The sequence below is a fragment of the Pagrus pagrus genome (genome assembly GCF_965226575.1).
Source record: "Pagrus pagrus genome assembly, chromosome: 7".
Taxonomy (NCBI): domain Eukaryota; kingdom Metazoa; phylum Chordata; class Actinopteri; order Spariformes; family Sparidae; genus Pagrus; species Pagrus pagrus.
The window spans coordinates 25,853,534-25,872,327 of record NC_140191.1 but is presented as its reverse complement, the minus strand read 5'-3'; the positions used below and the strand labels follow the sequence as shown (position 1 = coordinate 25,872,327).

Below are 18,794 nucleotides of genomic sequence, written 5' to 3'. Positions count from 1 at the left end.
AGCGACAAGCTGATGACTCCTCCTCAGCTGGTGCTAACCAAGCCTGCCATCCGCACACAACCCCCACGGAGTAAAAATACAAGAAAAAAAGAGAACTATTTTCCACTCTCCACCCTGTAATCTGAAAAGGAGCCGCAAGGCTAAATTTGGGTCGTAAGTGTTATTTTTGCTCTCTTCTTTGTGTATTTGCCAATCCGGTCTTTTTCTGTTTTGTTGGGAAGTGTGCTTCTCACCAGTGAAACTGCCCTCATGTGCCCTGATGTGCCCCGCTCTGCTCACAGAGTTCAATTAGCAACCACAGCGCCACAAACCCTCACAGGAATGAACAATGAAGTGATCAAAATTTAGTGCCAGTCAGCTCAGACTGAAGCCAACCTCAAATATGCAGCTCCATGTGAAAGTGACATATGTGACAACTAACATGTGTGTGTGTGTGTTTCTGTGTGTCATCAAAGCACTGTAAGTCAACAAATGACAACCAAGTGATGGTAAAATAACTCAATGTGTGACTATCAAAGGCATCGTTGTGTTGTTTGTGCCTCAGTTGTTCACACAAGTCTCGAATACATATTCAAATAGACAACAGCTTTTATAGTCTGACACTGAGGGTGAAAAAGGCAACACATGCACACATCAGCAAGCGGGAGAGCTAGTCAGAGCATAGAGTCAATGTGTGCTGCTGTTTTCAGAGAAAAGGCAATCAGAAGTAGCCAGCAGCCAGCGGTGGGAGAGCTGGATCACCGAGGTGAACGCATCCTCCTCGTAAAAAGCCATTCATACGCTGCTGGCCCTGCATTAACCCCTGTTCTGTATAATGGCTGTGGGTGGCAGAAGTGTGCACCATGCCTTTCAGTAGTGAGAGGGATAAAAACGGCTTTGCGCTCGTCATCGTACACAAGGATGAGATGGAAAATAATGATCCCTCTCCAAAAGGTCAACATTTCTGACGTCAATGAAAACAAAAGGCAAAGCCAGCTACTGTAGGCTGGACCTGAGATTCCTCGCTGGTGAAAATAAAGAATAACCCGAAAAAAATTACACAAAAGAAGAAAGAGAATTAACTGACATGTAGCTATTTTACATTACTTTATAAAATGACGAACAAGAAAAGAATTACGTGAGTCAGTGCAGTTTCCTTACTGAGAATTTAGCCGAGGACAAACTGGGCTGTTCGATTCTATTTGAAGAAAAATATGAGCTTACAAATTGTTTTTTCCAGGATTTGTTATCAATAAATCTGGGGGAAACTGGTTACAACCACCAACTTTTCTTCTTCTAAATCTTGGCCATGCCCATATTCTACAGCATTTTATAAAGAAAGAAAGCTTGATGATATTACCATGTCTTTGGTTATTTCTGTCCCCAAACACATCTATCTTTATTGTATGACTGTCAACTACAGAATCAAACTGGAGCTGCCAACTTCCTTTGAATGGAAAATCCTCACTGACTAATACTGGGGAGAAACATAAATTACTAGTGTAATAAACTGCAGATGCGCTTTGTGGGTCAAACATCAAAGTAAGCATTTTTCATGGAAGACATTTTGAGACGTTAGAGTAAGAAAGCACAGGTGTAAATAATAAAAATCAATGATGGCTGAACTCCATTTGGCCACTTCATTTTCGTGGTCCTGGGACTGAGCATGCCACACGCCTCACTGTCACAGTGTCATGGCTTACTGGGACACTTGAGGAGAAAAAAAGCCATTGTTAATGTTATTGGTAACACCTGTGCCTTTCCCACTTAGACAAGTCAAAATAGGCTCATTCGAGATCAGCCAGTCCCGCGCCGAATCGCTCAGTAGCGATCGCTGCACAATGCATGCCGATTAGATTTGTGTCTGACTTGATCCTGACTTGCTCCGACATCATGCACACGTGTGCAACACAAATCTCAAAGGGTCAAGGCGACTGTAGTTTTTGCAGACAGGTGATGAAGTTGCTCTCCACTTAGAGCAAACGCCTGGCTGTCGACTGATCTAACAACTGATTGGTTTGCTGAAATAGAGAGATTGTGATCTTATTTGTCTGACTGAAGACATGCTGTGTGGCTGATGTGGAGACTAAATAGCCCACATTCATATTCCAAACACACAAAAAATAACTGTTATATATTATACATTATATTAATATTGGAGTAATTTAAATCAGGCTGTAAACGTATTAAACAACACAAAAACTTGTGGTAAGTGGGATGTGAGGATTCAGATGTGAAGCGCTGACAGTAGAAATATTTGACAGATCACTTATGAAGACTATTCTCTTGTATTTCTTGTTTGACTACTATCGTTTTTCATGTATTAATGTAGTCTGAGAGAGACATGTCTGCTTAGACGATTTATAAACAGCAGCAAACTGATAGGAAGCTGATTTATGTGAGAATTTATATAAAATGGAGGTTGATAAATGTGTCTGATAAAATTTTAATCAATTGGAATAAGATCTAACGGGATGTGAGTGTTTCTGTGAATTCCTTTACAGACTGAAGGCTGCTGGAAAACTGTCCGACTTGATCGCAGCTTTTTGGCACTTCCCCCTGCTGCTGCCGCCCGGTCTCGTCCACTTTCCAGCCAAGGCGCAGATCATCCCGAACAAGCCTAATATCTGCTGTACCCCCCTGCTTGCCCAACAGACTCTGTTCATGACAGACATTGTAACTTGTCAAATGAGGGCTCCATTTCATTAAGTGTCCTTGTGCGCCATGGCAGTGACTGAGCATGCACAATACCAGATTCCTGGTAGCTCACCTAAATGGAATGCAGCCATTTAATGTTATAAATTGCACATGTGCTTTTCCTGCTTTGACAAGTCAAAATGTCTGCTGAGGAGAGGGTATTATCAGCTGGGATCTGCTCCATCTGCTATATTAGATATATATTGTGTATTACGTTATTGCCTAAAAATATCACAATTGTATTTTATACATCGCCCAGGCCGATAATAAATTACTGGCTGATGGCTAACACATGAAAAATTTCTGATGAGGATTCCTGAAACCCTGAAAGACTTGCGAGCATGAATTTGATATTTCACAGTTCAAAAATGAACGTATTCTGGTTCAATGATTTGGCAACACAGTTTTTAAAATAACCGCCAAGATATCTTTGGCATTCCTGCATTGCAGTTTCTTGCTACTGGTCAGCTGACATACATCCCAATTCTGATATATCTGTAATAGGCCGATATCTGCCACGACAGCTTCCCGCTGGAAAGACTGGATCCATGGAGAACAGGGCAGTATCAGTTTAAACTTTCTGCCATATGTTATTCAGTGATTCACCCTTCAAAAAACTACATTCATACACACATTTTAGGACACCTAACAAGATATCAGTGAGGTGAAATGTCTGCTCAGCCACAGTCTGTTCATCCTGCTGCCGTTTGACAGAAGATACAGAAGTATCCGCTGCCTACCACCAGACAAAAAAACATTTCTACCGTCACTGCAGAAAAAGCACACGTGTTGCTAATGACATATGTGTCCCAGTTTGTCAGCAACAATACCAGGGCCAACCTAATGCAGCCTCCAATTACCTTATTAATTACACCTCTGCTTTGTCTGTTATTAATTAATAACCCCTGTGTTTTCTCTGCTATCACCTGTCAAACTTTCTGCCCGCTGTTACTGTAGCTGAACTATTAACCTGAAGAAGTGAAATGCACTATGTCATATTAAAGCTAAATTTGAGCATCAGAGTAAGAAGAGCAGACTACTAACCAAACTTACAGCCGTGAGCGTCAACATGCTATATCAGCTTGCTGTATCAGGTTTGTAAGGCTACCCTGCTACAATGGACACATGAGTGCAAACAGATCCTTCTGGTCCTCTAGGTGAACAGTGAACAGTAATGTGACCTTGCGAGAGAGGAGGTGGTGAAACTCTCACAGTGCTCTGCTGCCATCTAGTGGCAAAATCACGTAAAGCAGACAGAAGAACAGGTTACTTTTTTTTTTTTTTTTTAAATCTAACTTGGCAGTGGAGGCCTTTGAATGAGAAGAATGAAAGTGTATTAAAGCATCTTACCGTATTTGTCTCTCAGACCCACTGTGCACCGGAATACTCCACCGAAGGCAACATCTTCCCCAAAGATGACTGCAGAGCAACACACAGAACAGTCAGTGGTAAATCTGCATGCTTTTTAAAGATTCTATGTTCTGGCCTGCAAGAATAGAATAAGGACGAATATGTCATTCCAAATATTTTAAAAGTTACAGCATGAGATAGGAGAAAAAGAAAGTTGTGATCATTCTTCACATTGCACCAGTCATACCTACAGCTCTCTGAAAGAGAACTGATAAGGCTGCATTTCAACATTCATAAAAGGACATGACTAACATCAAGGACCCATTACTATGAGGATGCAACTCAACATTAACACAACATTGCATTAAGTACCACAGCTGGCTATGTCCACCTTGCTGTGTAGGCGAAACAGACTTTAAATACATTAACAGGAAATTTAAATCTTTTAAATGTGAAATGTTTTGTTGACTGTAGAGTTTTCACATATTTTCAGGTATTAAATCCCATTTCCTGTTTTAGCATCCTACCTGCTGTCGGATCACTGGCCAGAGTGTTGTCCAAGGCACTTGTAACTGACTGGAACAAGTTCATCTTCTGGGTAGGACCTAAAAGGTTTAAAGATAAGGAGAATCAATGTTTAAACAAGGACTTGCCACAAGCAACAATGCATTATTGTGCATTTAGATTAGTAACCACACCAGTTACTGCTGGGAAGAAACCACATAAAGGAAACTTGGCAGTGATTCAATTAATTTAAGCAATGTGACACCCACTTCTTTGTTACTGAAAAGGAATACATGATACTATGAGTTTCTCATTGCTGGATCCAGTGTATATGTCGGGGACCGTCACACTATGGCATATAATACAGATATCATTCTCTTGTGTGATTAGGTCACAACAAGAGCCGTGTCATCCTGCACCAACCGTGTACAGTGCACCATTCAGTGCTTTCATTTCAACAAAATGTCGACCTTGTGGATAAACTTGTTTGGCATAAAAGTCCATCGGCAGCAATGTGAAACAAAATGAAACTTTACAGTTATCTTTTAAGTTTGAACACAGTGGTGCTGATAATTGGGTCACTTATAGGCTGAGACCTCAAGAATTAAGCCTGCGTCATTTTTACCTGGGAGTCAGGCTGACTCGCAATAGCAGCATTAATTAATTAAAACAGTTTGGTGTTAGCTGTGATTAACCAGGCTTACTCCTTACAAAGGGCAGCAGATATCAAAATGACTAGAAATCAGCTGACACACTGTTAAAGTCCCCGTTACTTGTCATTGCTTTGTCACTTGATGATGAGGATGTTTGAACTTCACTGAAAAGCATGATGGAAATGCAAACACTAGACACTAGAAGGAAGTTTTCACATTGATCAGCTGAAGGGGGGAAAGTTTCTCTGTGCTCACCTTAAATCTCAGTTAACACAATAAGGTAACAGCAGGGTTTTGTGACATCACAGCTACTTTGGAGCCAATCATGGTCCAATATGACACTAAAGTGCAATATTGAAACTTTTAAAGCCTTACAAAGTACAGTGCATCAACTGGAGCTACATGTTTCAGTGAAGCAGGAGACATTTTGTGCCTAAAGGTTTGATTTTTTAATTGGACATTTGAGTAAACAAGTTGTAGATTTTTTACAATGAGGGAGAATGAGTAGATGTAAAATAAAGACTTTTCAACAAAGTACTCGAGCTTTCTGGTGAAAAACATTTCAACACACATTATTATTAATATTTTTTGTTATTCCAAGCACAACATTTCTACATGTCCTTAGTGGGACCTTTGAATATCTAGGTACAAGACGTCCAACCTGAGCAGACTGTGCAGTTCAATGACTGACATAGGACAATGAATGGAAAGGACACAAAAAATACACGCGGTTCATTTCTAATAACCGTAAACACTTCTCAATGTCTTTTTCGCAGCTAACTTATGCTAAATTTCACTGCCTTGCAAGTCTCTTCTGTTAACGCAGCTAACGTTAGCCGGCTAGCCTGCCACTCACCATATTGTGTCGGTACGGGGTCAGGCTGGAAGGTAAAGTGCGATGCATGTCTCCGTTGTGTCTTTGTGCGGGAGTTGCAGCTCGGCGACAACTTCAGCAGAGTGACGCCAAACGAGCTCTGAGTCCCGGTGGCGATGCCGGAGAGGGAAAGTTTCGAGTTTGCACCTCGGATGAAGAATCGTGTAGCAGCCGCCATCACTGTTGTTATGGCTGACCAGGAAGGGCAAGAGGAACCACAGCGTGAAGATCGTCTATAAAACGAGGACGGCCTCACTCAGTGGAGAGAAACTGGGTCTTTGCTAGCCTATACAGCTAAAGTTCCGTCCCACTACTGAGACTGGGTTTTTCTATCAGAGTCCTAAATCACTTAACTTGCATATTGGTTAATATTTCAGCAACAATTATTTTTGTTTGCATTCAACAATAAGATCCCGTGTGTTTCCCAACAATATATTTGTTAATATGCGTTTGTGCTGAAGAAGTATGACAGTAGATACGTAGACAAACACCCTTACATCTTGTAGAAAGACGGTTAAAAAGGTGAAACGGGCTAGCTTAAGAAAGGAAAGCAACGACGGCTCTCTGTGGTAACCGGGAATAGTGTCAGAGTGAGACCTCTCTGTCTTTCTCTCCATGCCAACCTCCATGAGCAGATACAGGGCTGTGATTGGTTAAAAAGGAGGGCGGTGCGCCTGGTGGAGAGGTCTGACCATGCGAGGCTACAGTCAGTGACAGTGACAAGTGACAGTATATTCAGTGACCGTCATATAGGTGATTCTTTTCTCTTCCTAGGATACAAGGAAAAATAAAGAATAAGCAATGAATGAGAAGGTGTGTCCAAACTTTTGACTTGTCCCTGCACTTCTGTTCTGTGGACTCCATCTTTACTAACTTGTAGGCTAACCTTTTCACCTTATCCTACAGTACTTGATTGCCATGGATGAACAGCACTTGGGTTTATATCATAGGCCTATTTGAAGAGCTTTTAACATGTCATTTCACATGCAGATTTGATCAGCAGTTTGGGGCTTTGAAGTTGGCTTTGCAACCCCATATCCATTTTGTTGGTGCATATAGTTCATGTTCCTCTATTTCAAATTTATTACGAAAAAAATTAAGTGGATTTTACAGATGTCACACTGCTGAACACTAGTTTGTCTCAGCTTACCTTGTGGAAAACAGAACTATAACAATTAATAGGAAAACCATATTTTATCAAACTACTTCTTCAAAGTAGCCACCTTTTGCTTTGATGACAGCTTTGCACACTTCTGGCAGTCTCTCAATCAGATTCATGATATAGTCACCTGGAATGGTTTTCAATTAACAGGTGTGCCTTGTCGAAAGTTAATTTGTATAATTTCTTGCCTTCTTAATGTGTTTGAGACTATCAGTTGTATTGTGTACAAGAAGAAGAGGGGTGTTTGGGCCAAGAAACACAAGGAATGGACATTAGACCAGTGGAAATCTGTACTTTGGTCTGATGTGTCCAAATTTGAGATTTTTGGTTCCATCCGCCATGTCTTTGTGAGAGGCAGAAAGGGTGAGCGGATGGTTCCTACATGTGTGGTTCCCACTGTAAAGCATGGAGGAGGTGTGATGGTGTGGGGGTGCTTTGCTGATAACACTGTTGGTGATCCAGGCTTTGTAATGGCTATCTGACCAAGAAGGAGAGTGATGGAGTGCTGCGTCAGACGACCTGGCCTCCACAATCACCCAACCTAAACTCAATTGAGATGGTTTGGGATAAGTTGGACCGCAGAGTGAAGGCAAAGCAGCCAACAAGTGCTCAGCACCTCTGGGAACTCCTTCAAGACTGTTGGAAAACCAACTACCTCATGAATCTGATTGATAGAATGCCAAGAGTGTACAAAACTATCATCAAAGCAAAAGGTGGCTACTTTGAAGAATATAAAATATAAATCATATTCTGGTTTGTTTAACACTTTTTTGTTTACTGCATAATGCCATGTGTTCCTTCATAGTTTGGATGTCTTCAGTATTGATCTACAATGTAAAAATAAAGAAAAACCATTGAACGAGAAGGTGTGTCCAAACTTATCTGGTAGTACTTTCTTGAAGTTGCAGCATATTTTAATGAACATACTGTTGCTTAACTTACTTAACTGGATATTTCACATCATCCTCCAGCCCACTGAATCCTTCTGTCCATATTAAAGGAAGAATCTCTTAGTGATATTCGATTCGTTCAATTCAATTCACATTAATTTTGAGTTACTACATGTGTATCTCTAAAAAGACAAGATGAGGTGGTTGTTGAGTGGTTGTAAAAAGATGTGGGGCACAGGCCAGCATGTTAACAGCCATCACTACAATGACACACTCTAATCTTTAATGGAAATAGATTTATTATGCCAGAATACACTTAACCAAATGAACTTCAAATCCATCTATGTGGACTTGACGTACGAGTCGATCTTCAAATCTGTCTTTGTGAACTTGATGTTTGTGTCAATTTTCGAGGACTTCATGTTGGAGTCGATATTCGTGGACTCGACGCTCAAGTCAATCTTTGTAGATTCGACATTTGAGTTGCTCTGTAGACTCGCTAGTGGAGTTGACAGTGGAACAACCTTTTGATTTCTCATTATCTCGAGATAATGCTCTTTTTCTTGAACCCAAATTATAGGCCTAAATCACATTCATTAATGCAAATGGGGAAACTTTAATTTTGTTATTAAATCATATTTTTTTAACCCATTTTTCATGTAATTATTTATTAGTATTTTTTTATTGTTGCAATCTGTGTAGAATGTACTGCAATTGTTCCTACTTGGATTGGCTTCATGAGATTGAAGTTTTAAAAAAAGAAAATATCCTGACCATGTTTTTCTCACTGTTTAGTTGAGTACTTCTCTTCTCAAAGACGTACTAATAAACATACCTTGTCAGTTACCCGTTCTTAATATCAGCTGAGACAAACAAACCAACAACTCCTAAGGTTACAGTGCGTTTATTTGACGATGCTGTATACTTACATCTGTTATCTTACATAGGTGAAAATGAGGCAGAGGAAACAAACAAACATAAAAATACAGAGCTGTTAGTTCTATTTCTAAAGAAAATATTGTTATTATACTGAAGTGGTTATGAGGAGTAAAAAAAAAAAAAAAAAAAAAAAAAAAAGGGGGAAAATATCCACATCACATTTCCAACAATTAAGTTGATGACTTTGCACACTCAGCAACATCCAGCTTCCTGCCGCTGCTGCACATTTTTGCCAGGTTCTGTGATGAGAAGAAAGCAGAGTTAATATTTATGAATCCTCTTGAACGCGATAAAGTTTCTACAAAATAAAATCTTACATTGGCAGCTCGGATGATGCTGCTTGGAGACTGGAGGGCTGCGAGGTCTGTTAGGATCTTCTGGAGATCTCTGTTAGATGGACGTTCTGAAACGGACGAAATGTGGTCAGGTCTGTCACATGGTGAACAGCCAAGGTGGCTTCTCCATAGACTTTAATGAGTGTGTGTGTGAGAACATACCTGGCTCAGGTGATGCTTGTGGCTTCAGCTGCAGGTATGGGTGCTCCAGCAGCTCTGCAATAGAGACTCTCTCTCTGGGGTTTCGTACCAGACAACTCTGGAACAACAAGGCAATAAAAACAGTTTATGTGTATATAACATCCCTTTAGAACACTTTAAAGTTAGCCATTGTTTTATTCTATGGATTTGTTGTTAAAAAAGGTGCAATATGCAAGAATACATACTCAAAACTGACAGGGGGCAGCGTATGACCAGAGTAACGGCTAACTGCTGGTAACTTCAGCTGCCATTGGCTAGTGAGCATATTTAGCAGTTCATCTAGTTGTCCAGACTGGGAGCTGGTGTTTACACAACTAGCACAGGAATGTTGTACTGGAATGGACTGTAGCTAGCTGGTTATCATGCTAATTTCAGTAGATACATGTGCAACAAAATACATAGATGTCATAACATCGAAACTGTTATTTTTCACAATCTGTTGATACATTTTAATCTCAAATTATTACATACTGCACCTTTAAATATGTATCAAAATTTTAGATAAACCTGTTCTATACAGGAGTCAACTGTAAAACAGAATATGCTCTCAGTGAACTCAATCATGCTAAATTGTATTAGAAAAACAGCTGTTTGGTAGTGTTTTATTAAAACACCCTTGTACTTTATATTTTCATAGTTTTATAACACTCACATACAGTGGATGTCATTGGGATTCTCTGACAACGGTCAGCAAAAAGAAACTTGGATGTGAAAGTGATAAGCCTCATTGATGAATTGAGTAGAAATCTAAATAACTGACCTGCACCTCTTCCAAAGTAATTAACTTCTTCGTATTACTCTGTGTCTATATATTTTAAAGGGAAGGCAAGTGTATTTATGCAGCACCGTTCATCCATCAGTCCAACAAAAAAGTTTAATTGTCAAAATGAGCTACTTTACAATGATTTCAAATGCCCTTTTAAACTCTAAATTCATCTTTTGCGTTCAAATCATAATAATTTAGCCTGGTTGTGGTCTCTCACCTTCAACACATGCAGTAAATCTTTCTCTGAGATGTCAGGAAATTCAATCTTATGAGAAGGATCGATGATGGCGTGCAGCTTGGCAATCTGATTGGTGATGCTTTGGAATGGAGTTTTCCCGTAAGTCATGCAGTACAGGATGCATCCAAGGGACCACACGTCACCTTTGGTGCTGATCTTTAGGAGAGGGAAAAAAAAGGTAAACGTTTTCACCAATGTACTCAAACAGAAATCATTGCGTAGAATATTTAATGAGTCAGTGGGAGTACCTTTGAGCGTGCTTTTCCTGCCTGGGATGAAGTGTCTTTGATGGCTTCAGGGGGCATGTAGTTCAGCGTTCCAACCTGTGCGCGTCAAACAGCCATGTATAAGTGGGTTAAGTCCTTTCCACATGGACATGTGTACATCTGATACAGCTGTATTATCTTTACAATAAAATTATTTTAATAATCAATTAATCGTTCCTGTCATTTTCTTCAAGCAAAATGTCAAACATTTGCTGGCTCCAGCTTCTTAAATGAGAGGATTTTCTGCTTTTCTTTCTCATCTATGATAGTAAATGAAAAGTCTTTGGGTTACTGACTGATGTTTGGACAGGAAAGTAATTTCACAGTGTCACTTTGGACTTTGGCAAATTGTGATGAGCATTTTATGAAAAGTAAATAATTATTTGATTAAATAAAATAATCAGCCCCAATATTGACATTTTGGTTGTTACTCATCCGTGAGAATAAACTGTGCAGACAGAGTAAACAATTCCAACAATTTACATTGACCAGCTGCAGTTGGTGTCGGCATGACAAGTCTTACTTGTGAATCCTTCATAATGCTCGTCACATCTGGTTGGATTCTGTTTGCGATGCCGAAGTCAATTAACTTCAGTGAAGCGTTCACAATTACAAAATTTGCTGGTTTCAGGTCACTGTGGACAATCCCTGCACAGAAGACATGCGTGGAATTGTTAGAAATGAAGATCATTTTAGTGTGCCATTTAGTAAACAATACTGACAGAAGGAGTGAGAGCTATAAAGAAAGAACCATGTTTGTGGATGGTTTGGACGGCCTCCAGCATGTTCTTCCAGTAGAACTTCCTCTCCAGCGGATTCACAGTTTTGCGGTTTCGCAACCAAGTGTTCAGATCCAAGTTTCCACACTCCATTAGCATGTAGATGTAGCTGTTGGTTATTTCACTGCAAACAAATAAACATGCATCATGGTATCTCTGACTGAAATTTTAACTAAAAATATACCTCAAGAGCTATCACACCTTAAAAAGAACAAAATAGATTCAAATTTCCTGTGCAATGCACTGTTATATTGTGTTTGGACAAGTCATGTACTTACTAATCGTAGAGCTTGATAATTTGATCGCTGTACTGCTGTAAGTGGTTCAGATGTTCAATCTCATTTTTGTAACTTTCTATCGTCTGAGCATCAGCCTCCTCAAGGTCGACATATTTCACAGCAAACAGCTGCTTTTTGTGATCGAGGACCTGGTAGACCTGAAAGACACAGAACACAACGGCCATTCATTAACGCAGCAACAACGACAAAAGAAAAGTTTAGGAATGCTGGAACATGTATGATATGAAATCCCTACTAATGTTTTACCTTGCTGGATCCACCACGTCCAATCATCTTGAGTATGAAGAACTGCTTTCCCTTAATGGTAATGGATTCATTTGACAACGAAGTGACGGAAGGCTAAAATGAGATTTAGACAGAGGTATAGCACATTGTTAGAGTTTAAAAATTATTTCTGTGTAGATCATTTCAAAACAAAAAATGGCCTTTCTGCATTTTCTACTGCAATACAAGCTACACTGCTCTCTACATGTCCAGATACAAATGCAATAGAAATGCAATTCCAAGTAACTTACTGACACTGAAGTTAGTGTGGCCGAATCAGTTCAGACAGATGTTTGGTGTCATAGGAAAACTTGTTTATGGACACATGTAACACTCCAAGTCTAAAAAATGAATGTAGTCTATCAGATAACAGCAAAAGGTAGGACATGACCAAGCTGTACCTGTGGAGTTTGGAAACCCTGTGCTTGGTTTAGTGGTGTAAAGGGCTGCTGGACGGGTCCGGCTCTGTGTGCTGCCACTGCAGAGGAAGACACTTCAGGTCCTCTCTTAACAACAGGAGTGATAAAGCTGACGAGAAAAAAGATGGAGTAAGTGTGAATGGGCAAATGTTACAATAGTACAAACAACAAACAAGTGAGCTATATAGATAATACCTGTTGCCAGAGGGGATCCTGTAGCTGTTTGGTGTCTGACAGACTGTTTGTGGGTTCAGTCTGGACGGAAGATGGAAAGACGGAGTGGGGAGTGACTCGTGCACACGAGGTACAGGTCTGGGGTCAGGGGGTGTTGTGCGTTTATCCTAAGCAGAAAATCATTATGGGATGATTTGATCAGTATGACAGTAAGGCTTTGAGACTAAAACAGAATTTGATGCAATTAATAAATGATTTGTAATCATAAACAAACCTTTTTTTTTTTTAAAACAAAAATGGTATTATATCAGACTGAAATCAGCAAATTAAGATAAAACGATCATGTTGTCTAATCTTCAGATATTCCTTCACTTGGTAAAATGTTGTCATAATGACGACACCACTTACAAAAAATGCAAATTTAGGATTGTACATTTTTTAGGAAACATGTTAAATATTTGCTCATCATGCTTTGCATCCTGTGAAATGTATAACAGTATGTAAAGAAAGTCATCAGACCTCTGGAGAAACATGCCGGTTGACGAGTGTTGGTATCTTCCACTCTGATGGGGGCTCCTTGCTGGCAGGTTTGGGCGGTTCCACTGACCGTCTCACAGGGACTCGAGCAGGAAGCTGAAGTTCCTGGTTTCCCCCATAGCTAGGCACACTTACTGGAACACCTGTTTGGAAATCTACAACAACAACAGTGTTTTGTCTTTTACAAATAAATAAGTCTGTTACATTCAAGCTCTTGCCAAACAAGTTCAAACAAAGCTGATAAGCCTCCGTCACCACTTGGGAAATCTCTCTGCATTTCACAGCATAAGATTTTAAATCTGAAGTCTGTATGTCAAGTATATTTTATGTCATATAATGAAATAATAATGGCGAAATAAATGAAATAATGAAAGATTCTTCAGTGTATCTGTACCTGTGGGGTGTTCCTCTTCCCTGGTGGGCAAAAGCTGTTTCTCTCCAGCCTTCAGGTTACTTATAGCCACCTCCAGGAGATCTGCTGGCCTGGCATTCAACGCCTGGGCTTTGTGCAGAATTGATGTCGCTTTCATCACATTACCTTGAAAGGAAAGGAAGAAGAAAAATGAGAATTTAGCTATATTTTAGAGGTAGACCTGCTAGACAAGTATTCCCTTCATTGACAAATTAGAAGTTGTAAAGCCTTGTAAAACCAGCTGCTATAGAGCAGAGTTCACTGACCAAACAAAAATACTCTCCTTGTTACGTACTCCCACACCACTGAACAACCCCTCTACTAATCGTCAGAATTTGGTCTGAATAAAAAAGCATTAGGACACTGGCACATCTGTATCTGCTATTAATTTTAGAGTTCTTAACATGAATGTTGCCAAAAGTAAATGTAGTCTATAAAATACACATTTATAAGTGTGTAAATGTGTGCATTTGGTCTGTGCCAGACAATTCCATGTATCAGACATATGGAAACTGATGGAAATAAATATAAAAGCCATTGTACCCTGAGAAACCTCAAACTGGGCATGTGCAACGTGGACAAAGGCAAAGGCTTTACAGTTGGATCTTGCAACTATGAAGTGGTCTTGGGCTTCATCTGGGTCTTCGATCCTTCAAAGGAAAAAATAAACAAACAAAAAAAACAATGTTATAATCAAAAAGTTTCAGACAAAGCTTTAATATCAAAATGCAACAAAGTGGTAGTATTTTCCTCCACACTCACCCCTTTAGTTCTGCATATCTGACCAGTATTCTGGCATAGCTGGCGTTCTTGCTGTACTGTCTTATTGGCAGCCTGGAGAAGATTTTAGAATAACAGTCCTTGAGCTTGTTAAGGAGGTTGATGTCTGTGTGCGGGTTGCCTCTTTTCTCCAGGTTCAGCAGATAAGACCAACATGACTCAGGGGAATTGCCATTGACAATCTGGTCAAAGTTGTATGTTACATCTGTCAGGGAGAAACTTCATGTCATCAAAATAGTAATAAGAACAGCAGCAACAGTTCACAAAGCTGTAACGGTTTCTTCACTACTACAACTGCAGGGCATTCGCTATAGCATTTTGTCAGGGTGATAAAGTACCTTCCAGTTTCAAGGGGCCCCTTGTATGCAGGAGTGTGGTGGTGGAGTCTGCAGCTGCCTGGTCCTCCCAAGGACAATGCTCTGGGCTGACAGCTGGTGGCTGAGAACAACAATACAACATAAATGTATTACACTCCTCTCTTCAACTCCATCAGAGCACTGACAATAAAAACACTGACTGTTCATTCTGACATTGCTCAAGTTCCTTTATACCCTTTATACTCACTTTGTGATCTCCATCAACATTTCTCTTTGTGGATGACAGCCCGAACACTGGGTTCATGTTTGAGCCAGATGTTTGCCTAAGAAAATGTTAAACAAGGTAAGTATCAACAACATTTGAAATGAATTATTGCACTTTTGATTGAAATGTTCAACAATTTGCATGCCAAATGAACAGAAATGTAACAAATCACTAAACTGCATTCCTTGGTCACACTACACGACTTTTAAAGCCATCAGATTGCTATACTGTTCACACTACACAACTTTCTGTGTTCTATCAAGAATCACGAAGTTGCAGTGGTTTGCACAGTATGTGACTGATCAGCGAGGGTCACATTTTACAAGATCTTTCATGCGAGAAGTGACACAAGAAATGAGCGGTCAAATTGTTTGTGTACCGATTTACCAAGGAAGGAATGGAACATGGGTGAGAGAGTTGGTTGCAAACACATCTTTTTATAATGAAATGCACAGCTGATGCTTGTGGTTATGCAAGGACGACAAGGATACTGAAAAGCTTATGTTTATGCAAATATACTCTGATAGAATCTGTAGTTATTGTGCCTCCTCCATACAAACTGATGCATAAGACTGGGTTCAAAGATGACATCAGAGGAGAGTCTGCTCTTATTGTCTGCAGATCTTAGCGGCTAGCTGACCCATCTTGAATGCGACCAGATACAGTATTTAGCCTGCTTGATATCCTTCAGCTGTGTGCGAGGCATCAGCGAGCTCTCGGATCAAGTCTTTGAACACATTGCACACAGCAATCGTAGCTCACGGAAGCAAGCGCTGACTTGCCTCTGACCTGCTGCTTTTGTTTTTGATCTCTAAAATCCATTAGTGTGAACACATTATAGTGGTGTCATTATACATGATCTATTTTCCATTACTATGTACTTTTTCAGATTTAATTTGGCAACAAAAATGTTTTCATTATAGCTTTGGTCAGGACTTAAATTATTCACATTTGAAAATAAATTTTGTGTTGGTATAAAAGATTACCTCGACAAACTGGAGTGAACTGATGCATCACTTCTCTTCATGTAATCATCATCATCATGTTCTGGGATAGAGAAAGGTACTATGGGAACTCTCCCTGGCTGCAACAGAAAAGAAGGACTATTTGGTAATCAATTCTTGCAATCTTTGAAAAAAAGAAAAAAAAAAAGGGAATTGTTACAACACAAGAAGAATAAATCTAACTCTCACCATGCCAACTGCTCTCTTGCGTTGAGATCCAGATCTCCAGCCTGGTAACAGGTCATCTGATGATGCTGCAGGGGGCTCAGTCCTGCAGAACAGAGATCAACACAAGATGTCACTTTATTTAAATCAAATAGCAGCCTTATTAACCATTGAAAACTCTGTTGTTTTGTTCTTACCCTGAACCAAAAATACTGGAGAGCTGCAAGTCACCTGTCCCATCTGATATTCTGTTGACCTTTTGGAATGTGGAGCCTTTTCTGACAGATTCGTGCACATTACTGTTCGACACAACTGGCAGAAAGAAAACACAGCAAAATGTGAAAGTAAGATGACGAAACACTAATATAACTTTTGATAATATTGCATTGAGAACACAAACTCTGATTTTCTGAATCTAGCTATGCAATGTAATGGAATAAAACATTAATAAATACTCACATGGTACGTTTTCCTTATCCTCTGCACAGGACTGTTTTGTTTTCCCCGCCTGCATGCTCTGCAAAGTCGCCTCCAGCAGTTCCTTTGGTTTGGCACCCAGTTCAATTGCATTCTGTAATATGTAAATGGCTCTCTTTGTGTTGCCTGGTGAGATGATAAAGCAGAAACTGAAATACCCCAGATAACGCGTCATAAGAATACATGACTAAGACCAACAAAAAGCTCTTTTCTCTACCTTGAGAATGTTCAAACTGTGCATGTGCAATGTGAACAAATGCAAAGTTCTGGCTGTGAGATCTCGCCACGTTGAAGTTGGCTTCTGCCTCATTGACATCTTGAATTCTAATAAAAGGAAAAAAAGAAGTTGTACCATTTTTTGAAGAGCACATCAAAATGTTTTAGATCTGTCATACTTTATCTACTAATGAACACAGAATTAAAACTAGAACAAAGGTCTTTGATATCCTTGCAATAACTGTGGTTACTCACACTTTTAGCTCTGCAAATCTGACCAACATCCTGGCATAGCTCTCATTCTCACAGTACTTCCCCAGTGGCATATTGGAGAATACTCGGGTATAAAAGTCAACAAGTCTGGTGAGGTGGTTTCGATCCAGGTGAGGGTCCCCCTTCTTCTCCAGGTCCACCAAATATGACAGGCATGATTCAGGTGAATTGGTGTGGATAACCTGGTTAATATTGTCCGTGTCATCTGTAACGAGTGCAAGGCAACAGGATCACTTTATGAAGTGTGGACATACAATACTGATGCGTATGGATGTTACAGTGTCACACCATTACCTTCATTGAGATACTTTTTTATTTTGTTAAGTTTTTGAAAAATCATGGCAAGCTGCTGCTTTCTGTCAGTGTGCTCCTCTTCCTCCATCTGAAATTGTGGGGTAGATACATTACATTAGTCCAGACAAGGTTATGCACATATTCTGAAATGAAAATATACACCAAGAACACCACATTCTGTTAAAATAATGACGATTTAATAATTCCTTACTCAGTATGACATTGTGCATTACTCATAAGCATGACTTTTAAAATTCCTTACGAGACCCTATGCCAAACCGGTGACGTTATAAGGGACATTTAACATACAAGGTAAGATGTGTTGAAAGACAACTATACAATTTCTATTGTATCGACTAGCTGACAGCTTTGTCGAGCATTTGTTTACATGTCGACAATAAAACTATTGCCATAACGTTCTTGAAGCTACAAGGTAAGTTGTGTACAATTGCTGCAAGGCAACAAATAGTTTCAGTGATATATTCAAGACTCAAGACTGGACACCGCCCTTCTTTTACTAAATAATTTCCTCTTTCGTGTTTACAGTCTGAGTTAGCTCAGCTAGCTAGTAGCTAACGTAAGCTGACATTTTGTTAACGGCACTGTTAACGATAACTAGGTTAGCGAGCTGGCTCCCCTGTGCTTCACGCACGCTCAGAGATAGTCAAGCATGTATAAGGCAAGGTATAAGGCCATCTTCAATAACATTAAAACAAGACATTCCGTTTCAAAATAACCTCACCGTGTTTTCGCTGTCATTAATCCCTTTTCACTCTGATGGGGAAGGAAAAAAGGTTCAACATCAACTGCCAGTTTTCAAATATGCCACTTCCGCCCATGTCGTGTGTTGATTGGATAGTTTGTGGTGACGACAGGGGTTCGTCGGGCTCTTCCTCGTTGCTGGTCTTTAAGGGCGGTTTGCATCCAAGATATGACATTACCGCCCTCTACTGGATTTAAATAAGACTCAATTGTTATGGCTGCTCTCAATTTAAAAAGAAAAGTTCCTCCCCACTCCTCATCCCACTTTCTCGTAAAACTAACTAACTCGATCTAGGCTCTGCGAGGGCCTGAACACATCTCTCAACAAAGCCTGCATTTCTTCTCCAGTAATTCCCACAATATATACAGTATATTATAGCGTTCCACCTCAGCAGCACATAATCACACACAAACACACACTAATGTCCTCATTTGTCCCAGATTACAGGTGCACTATGTAGTTTCGACAAAATCTTCATTGACAGATTTATGCAAACTAAATA

The 18,794-nt window shown here is 39.8% G+C and overlaps 2 protein-coding genes across 2 annotated transcripts in view; both read right to left on the bottom strand.

Moving 5' to 3' along the window:
• bckdhb (branched chain keto acid dehydrogenase E1 subunit beta) overlaps positions 1–6,274 on the bottom strand; it is a 55,532-nt gene extending 49,258 nt beyond the window's left edge. Inside the window, exons 1-3 of the mRNA XM_084357970.1 lie at positions 6,040–6,274; positions 4,554–4,631; positions 4,027–4,095 (exon numbers count right to left, since the gene is read on the bottom strand). Of these exons, the coding sequence (XP_084214096.1) occupies positions 4,027–4,095; positions 4,554–4,631; positions 6,040–6,235 (343 nt within the window). The 5' untranslated portion in view covers positions 6,236–6,274. The remainder of the gene's footprint in view (positions 1–4,026; positions 4,096–4,553; positions 4,632–6,039) is intronic.
• Positions 6,275–8,997: 2,723 nt separating this feature from the next.
• ttk (ttk protein kinase) lies at positions 8,998–18,381 on the bottom strand. Its single transcript, XM_084357540.1, has 25 exons — positions 18,272–18,381; positions 17,530–17,617; positions 17,218–17,440; positions 16,964–17,070; positions 16,729–16,872; positions 16,467–16,581; positions 16,294–16,375; positions 16,087–16,184; positions 15,083–15,158; positions 14,857–14,956; positions 14,501–14,723; positions 14,282–14,388; positions 13,721–13,864; positions 13,309–13,481; positions 12,811–12,956; positions 12,598–12,724; positions 12,179–12,271; positions 11,912–12,069; positions 11,606–11,757; positions 11,378–11,502; positions 10,837–10,911; positions 10,568–10,744; positions 9,546–9,642; positions 9,366–9,451; positions 8,998–9,287 (listed from the first exon to the last, which is right to left on the bottom strand). The coding sequence occupies exons 2-25, from the start codon at positions 17,615–17,617 to the stop codon at positions 9,219–9,221; spliced, it is 2,985 nt and encodes a 994-aa protein (XP_084213666.1). The 5' UTR covers positions 18,272–18,381; the 3' UTR covers positions 8,998–9,218.
• Between the last annotated feature and the right edge of the window lie 413 nt (positions 18,382–18,794).

Coding starts and splice junctions, on each gene's coding strand:
- ttk (XM_084357540.1), bottom strand. CDS start 17,617: ATGGAGGAAGAGGAGCACACTGACAGAAAGCAGCAGCTTGCCATGATT. Junction 14,389..14,500: donor AGATATGCAGAACTAAAGGG/GTGAGTGTGGAG, acceptor TTTCCTTTGAAG/GATCGAAGACCCAGATGAAG. Junction 12,272..12,597: donor AGGGTTTCCAAACTCCACAG/GTACAGCTTGGT, acceptor ATCTCATTTTAG/CCTTCCGTCACTTCGTTGTC.